The sequence below is a fragment of the Pogoniulus pusillus genome, chromosome 8 (assembly GCF_015220805.1).
Source record: "Pogoniulus pusillus isolate bPogPus1 chromosome 8, bPogPus1.pri, whole genome shotgun sequence".
Lineage (NCBI taxonomy): Eukaryota > Metazoa > Chordata > Aves > Piciformes > Lybiidae > Pogoniulus > Pogoniulus pusillus.
In genome coordinates this window covers 4,322,108-4,328,926 of record NC_087271.1, presented here as the reverse complement: position 1 = coordinate 4,328,926, position 6,819 = coordinate 4,322,108, and the positions used below count along the sequence as shown (strand labels likewise).

General features: G+C 41.7%; 1 protein-coding gene across 1 annotated transcript; it reads right to left on the bottom strand.

Annotated features, from left to right (window-relative positions):
- Positions 1–51: 51 nt before the first annotated feature.
- On the bottom strand, positions 52–6,819 carry RTCA (RNA 3'-terminal phosphate cyclase). Its single transcript, XM_064148247.1, has 9 exons — positions 6,724–6,819; positions 6,180–6,238; positions 5,522–5,663; positions 5,262–5,420; positions 3,838–3,962; positions 3,643–3,701; positions 2,946–3,040; positions 481–585; positions 52–150 (listed from the first exon to the last, which is right to left on the bottom strand). The coding sequence occupies exons 1-9, from the start codon at positions 6,817–6,819 to the stop codon at positions 52–54; spliced, it is 939 nt and encodes a 312-aa protein (XP_064004317.1).

Genomic DNA, 6,819 nt, shown 5'->3' with positions numbered 1-6,819 from the left:
CTGAGGTATGTTGAGTTTTGCTTTTCTCATCTTGCTGCTTCTCTTTTTACCCTAGAAGTTTGAGTTTATCATCCCCATTCCTTGGCACTCAATGATGTATGTATCTTTACTGGGATCGTCCTCTTCTGACTTTGTCACAGTAAATTTGGCCTAAAACAGGATTAGAAATACATAACTAAGTTACAACACACATGAGCTTAAATATTCAGTATCTGATGCCCAATAATCATATTGCCATGTGCTTGTTTATATTACAACTCTGATTTCATTAAATGTTTACATCAAGGTGGTCAAAGTCTCTGACCATTTTAAAGGCATTTAACCATGAAGTATGTTTATTTTCTACAGGTAAACTACATAAATATTGTAGCAATTATTTGATCAATATTTGTCCTCCATGATCAAATTCAGTTCACAATGCCTGCTAAACTTTACATCACCTCCTTTCTGGATGACAGTTTCCTGAACTTTTGTGCTCACCTTTGTTAGCTGCTCTGCAAAGTGTATAGCTGTCTGAGTATGAAGTGTAATTGGTCCACTTTTCACTCTAGAGACTCCCTTTGCTAGAGCCATAAAAATGATCAGCTGGAAGGGAAGGAAAGGTGAATATTAAGTAACTCTTCAGATCCTAGGAAGTTGATTAAAAAAGTCTGCAGATGCAAAAATGTGATTTGTCACATTTCATAACACTTCATGATGCTGAGAGCTAGAATGATGCAAGGCTCAAGAAGCTTAGAAGTGACTACTGTAAATGCCTATTGCACAAAGGCTGCTACTTGTCTAGTGGAGTTTGCCACTGAATTCTTGTTACTACCTTCATACTTTCATCTTCACTCTTCCCCACCCTGAAATACTCCAGATTGGTAGATTACCTTCATGGACACAAAAAAAAACTTTGGAAGAAGGTTTTTTTAAGTCTTACACTTTCTGATGACACATTCACCAGACAGATATTTTTAGAAACCAATTTGAATTACAAACTTCACCATGAAAAGTACTCTGTAAGCATGATACAACTCTGAGCTGTTCCCACTGAATCCAGCTGTGGAATGTTTCACCAATTGTACTGTGCATACCACAGAAAAAGTAAGATGGCTCCAAGGCCTAAATACTTCCTATTATACTATGTAACAGTAATGTGTGGGCAGGTGTTTACAGCTAAGAGTCAACATCATCCCACCTAGAACAGCCCAAGAGTCTTATGAGGTTGTATTACTGAAAATAATATAGGGGAGGAGTTTTCATTCTTAAGTGAAAGTGGGTGAAAAAGACAAACAGGAGCACCTCCTAGATATTCAGTCCTCTAACAACTTCACTTAGTATCACTCTTAATATGCATCCAGGGAGCTATTTGTAATCCACTACAGGGAGTACCAAACAGAAATAATTGATCATAGAATGTCAGGGGCTGGAAGGGGGCTTCAAAAGCCAGGGCATGATCACCTATACCAGATCACACAGGAACACCTCCAGGTGGGTTTTGAGTATCTCCAGAGGGAGACTCCACAATCCCCTTGGGCAGCCTGTTCCAGTGTTGTCACCCTCACAGTGAAAAAAAATCCTCCTCCCATTTACATGAAACTTCCTGTACCTCAGCTTCCTTCCCCTTGTCCTGTCACAGGCTTCACCAACCAGAGCCTGGCTCCATCCTCCTGGCACTCACCCTTTACATATTTATAAATAAAAGTGGATGAGGTCACCTCTCAGTCTCCTCCAAACAGCAGAGCCCCAGCTCCTTCAGGCTCTCCTCATAAGAGAGATGTTCCATTCCCTTCATCATCGTTGTGGCTCTGTGCTCGACTCTCTCAAGCAGTTCTATGTCCCTCTTGAACTGGGGGGCCCAGAACTGAACACAGTACTCCAGATGCAGCCTCACCAAGACAGAGTAGAGGGGCAGGAGAACCTCTCTCGACCTACTAACCACAGCCTTTCTAATGCACCCCAGAATGGCACTGCCCCTCCTGGCCACAAGAGCACACAGTTGGCTCATGGTCACCCTCCCATCCACTAGGACCCCCAGATCCTTTTCCCCTTCACTGTCTTCCAACAGATCGGTCCCCAACCTATACTGATCCCTGAGGTTGTTCTTCCCCAGGTGCAAGACTCTACACTTGCCCTTGTTGAATTTTATTACATTTCCTCCTGCCCAACCCTCCAGCCTGTCCAAGTCTCACTGAAGGAGATTCTCACTCACTCTAGCAGGTTGGGGGCTGCCCTGCTAGAAAGCAGCTCCGTGGAGAAAGACCTTAGAGTTCTGGTGGATAGCAAGTTCTGCATGGGCCAGCAATATGCCCTTGTGGCGAAGAGGGACAGTGGCATCCTGGAGTGCATCAGGAAAAGTGTGGCCAGCAGGTCTAGGGAGGTTCTCCTCCCCCTCTACTCTGCCCTAGTGAGACCACACCTGGAATACTGTATCCAGTTTTGGACTCTCCAGTTCAAAAGAGATAGGGACCTGCTGGAGAGTCTAGTTAAGAGCCATGAGGATGACTGGGGGATTTGAGCATCTACCCTATAGACAGAGACTGAGAAACCTGGGGCTGTTCAGACTGCAGAAGAGAGGTCTTAGAGATCTCAGCAACGTATACAAATATCTGAGGGGTGAGTGTCAAGTGGATGGGGCCAATCTCTTTTTGCTGCTCAGCAGCAGTAAGACAAAGAGCAACAGCTACAAACTGGAACAGAGGTTTCACCTCAATATGAGGAGAAACTTCTTTATAGTGAGGGTGAAAGAGCACCAGAGCAGGCTGCCCAGAGAGGTTGTGGAGACTCCCCTGGAGACTTTCAAAACCCACCTGTATGCATTCCTGTGCACACCACCAGGTGATTCTGCTTGGCAGGGTGCTGGACTTGACCTCTGGAAGTCCCTTCCAACCTCTAAGATTCTGTGATATACACATGCATAGTCTTGCTACTTAATTTCATGGAAACACACATAGAAGCCTTACTTGGTCTTGCAGAGAATCATCCACAGTTCCACCGTGTTTAAGGTTTTTAAGCAGTATCTCAGCTGCTTCAATGCCAACTTTGTCAGGATTCTTTCCTAATAGAGAAGTCCAGGGCATTAGGATGCAATCAATTATGAACATTTTAAAAATACAGAAGGGAAAAAAAAAAATAAATCAAGAAATTATCAACTTTTGAAACCTTATTTCCATGTTCTTCCAGTCAATGTCCACTTAAAAAAGCCCTCTCATCTTAACAAGACATGTAATTCATACTTTCTAAGCAGTGGAAAAACAAGTAGGCCAACTTAGTCAGAGGAATACTTTGTTAAAACCACTTTAAAGCAAAATCACTTCTGCTCCTTTTTATCTAGACACACATCTAGATTCACAGGTGAACAAAACCCACACAAAGACTCTATGTTCTTAATGTCCAGGAGCACTTTCTGCTCAATGATCCTTAACAATTCATCCTGATAAAAAGCAAATTCAGTAACCTTTGGCACTACACAGAAGCATCTTAGTACAAACTGTGAGATTATATTTACTGTCTTAAAATCTTCTTGCTTCCACTGTCCTTTATTACTGAAAACCAGGCATTTAAAAATGCAACACTCAAAGCATCAGATCTTTGAACAGATTATACTTCAGGTTCCTACCAAGTTAAATCTGGAAGAAATGTACTTCACAGAACTCCTACCTCTCTTGCCAAGTGATGACCCGGCTAGCAAACAACCTGTTGAAGTCTCTGCAACGATGCTAAGCAGAAAACCCAAAATCAGTATTGAGAACAGAATCACTCACATCACACTTCATTTATCAGCTCTATAATCAATATCTAGCTACTCAACCAGAAAAGTTACAGGCCACAATATAAAGTTTGGGCTCATCTTACATTATGCCACTTCCAGTCCCGACGGCGTGATTATCGGGTTCTCGAACGGACTGAATGTTAATGTAAAGATCTCTGATTTCTTTTCTGATGCATCTCACTGCTGCTGCTGCCATGTCTTTTGCCAACTGACAGGACAGAAGGTAAAAACATTGATTCAATGATGTAACTATAGCAATACTTTATCCTCCTAAATTATTTCTGATTAAAGGGGCTACTTTATTAACTAGAAAACAACGGATTATTATAAAACCCTACAAGTAAGCACTAAACTGCACCTAAGAATTTCCCTACAAAAGTAAGGTAACATTAAATGCTTGACAAAGGACAATTACAGTGATACAAGTAGAAGCTTAACTATCACTAGAAATTCAAGAACATTCTTCCCTTCAGAGGCAGAATAACTTGATTTTAGCCTTATCTCAACACATTATATTGTAAAAACCAAACCAACCCAAGCAAAACTACAAAACTAATGCACCTCACAATTATTATGTGCCAGATAGACTCTATGAGATGTAATGAAAAACAAACAGTTTAAAATCAGGCAGGTAGCAGCAGATGAGGCTTATCTCATCCTTATGATCCAATTATAGATACTATTCATAGGTTTGGAGATTTTAAGACCAAAGCCAGCAGGCCACAGCTCTTCAAAAAAGTATGTTAGTGTCTCCTTTTCCTTCCTCTACTAATTCCTAGCCCGTGTGAGAGAGGGAGTCTTAAGGAGATCCCACCACCAATTCTCTGTAAATGGGGACAGAATAGGAATAATAAATAGAAGGGAGTATCGTGTCCAGAGAAGGGCAACGAGGCTGGTGAGAGGCCTTGAGCACAGCCCTATGAGGAGAGGCTGAGGGAGCTGGGATTGTTTAGCCTGGAGAAGAGGAGGCTCAGGGGTGACCTTATTGTTGTCTGCAACTACCTGAGGGGTGGTTGTGGCCAGGGGGAGGTTGCTCTCTTCTCTCAGGTGGCCAGCGCCAGAACGAGAGGACACAGCCTTAGGCTGCGCCAGGGGAGATTTAGACTCGAGGTGAGGAGAAAGTTCTTCACTGAGAGAGTCATTGGACACTGGAATGGGCTGCCTGGGGAGGTGGTGGAGTCGCTGTCCCTGGGGCACTTTAAGGCAAGGTTGGACGTGGCACTTGGTTCCATGGTCTAGCCTTGAGCTGTGTGGTAAAGGGTTGGACTCGATGATCTGTGAGGTCTCTTCCAACCCTGATGATACTGTGTGATACTGTGATACTATGAAATATTTCTCTGTTTTATCTTTGCTACCTGAAACTTATTCTGTCTAATACCCCTAGCAATGTTTTGCAGTCTGACCTCTGCCTATACAGGGCATCGTAGCTGACTCATACATCTATGAACAAGATGATTCTAGATTTAAAATAACCCATGTAAATAGGAATTATGTGTAATTCACATACAAGATACCTCTCAATATGTGCTAAAGACTTTTGAACAGCCATATGAAGGGTATCAAGGATGCCATTCTCGTTTCCTGGTTCAGCTGCTATGCATTTTAGAGCTGCCCAAATTTCTACTCTACAGCCTGTAACATCAAAACCATTTAATAAAGTGAAAGACTGCAAAACAAGGGAACAATGGAGACAGGTTAATCAGTTTACATGCAATTCCATATAGATTTGTAAAACTGGATACTACCAGAGCTATTATCAGCACTTACTTTTATAGGCAATGCTCCAGCAACAAATGCTCTTCCATGTATCTTTGTCACTGTGCCACGTTCTGTTAAGTTTATTGGGCTCAGCTCTTTGACTGGTGACATCTGGACTACAACTTCGCCACCTCCCTGAGGGTAGTAGCCTCTGTTTAGAAACAGGAATCAGATATAAAGGCAAAGATCACAAGAAAACCAAGAAGAGGGCCAGAAGGCTCTTCATATGTTTCATTATGCATTTTGAAGCCTCTGTTACTGTACATAAGAATTTTCTTGATGTGTGTGCCTTTGAAATGTTTATAATAGAATGAAGTTGTCCAACAGTACTACTTCACAATGCACATCTTGTAACAGCCTACCACAAACATAACTTGGCACCTCAGAAAAAGCTCAGTAACATACTGCCTGTTTAGCATGTGCTTCCCCTAGAGGTAGCCCACAAGAAACATTTAACAGCCGCTGAAGACTCAGCAATAGAAAATACACTGAAAAAAGAGCCCTATCACATTCCTCATACAGTGACAGAACACAGGGGCAGCTAATGCAGATTAGTTCATGTATTATCAATTCATTTCAGCTTGATTGAGAGCACCTTGTGTGAATGCCTCTGTGATCATACAGTGCAAACAGTAAGGTCTGTCTTGGCCACGTCTCCATAACTCACCTCTTTTTTATGTCACAATTAAACGTGAAATTGAACTTTTCAACTATTGGCTTGAAAACCTGAAAATCAAATATATATAAAAAACACAGAGTGAGTTTATTTTGCATACACAATTTCCCACTATTTTATGTAGTCCTAAAAAGAAAATCAACACATAACTTTGTTACATTACTAAAAAAGACAGCCAGTTTCACCCATACAGCTTATTTGACATTCCTTATACTTCATTCTTAATGACACAAAGTGCAGAAGGATTTTTTTTATGGTATGAGGGAGAGAAATGCTTTAGCAAATCATGGCACTTCTAGAATAAACAGTGAATTTTAAGTGACACTTTCTTCAGCAATTAAAAGCAAAAAGACTAGCTGCTGTTTGAGGGAAATCCATGAAATGCTGGTTGCTCTCTACATCCAGTACACTAATAGTGTTAAACACCCGTGTCTGATTCCCTAACTTGAAACAAACTTGCAGGAAGAGCAACAGAAGTTACATTGAAAGTACATATGCATAAAAGATGCACCAAGCCAAAGAAGGTTTTCCCTACCATGACTGTGTAGTCTATCTGAGGAGCCATCTCAGCATTAGTCCCACCTTTTAAATGAAGTTCTGATGGGGAAGCAGCAAACAGCACGCAGGGCAT

Bases quoted from the DNA above. Each gene is read 5' to 3' on its own strand.
- RTCA (XM_064148247.1), bottom strand. From the start codon at position 6,819: ATGCCCTGCGTGCTGTTTGCTGCTTCCCCATCAGAACTTCATTTAAAA. The intron at 6,239-6,723 runs GTAGGGAAAACC...TTTGATTTTCAG, and splicing joins AGATAGACTACACAGTCATG to GTTTTCAAGCCAATAGTTGA. The intron at 5,664-6,179 runs GTGAGTTATGGA...GTTTCTAAACAG, and splicing joins AATTGTGACATAAAAAAGAG to AGGCTACTACCCTCAGGGAG.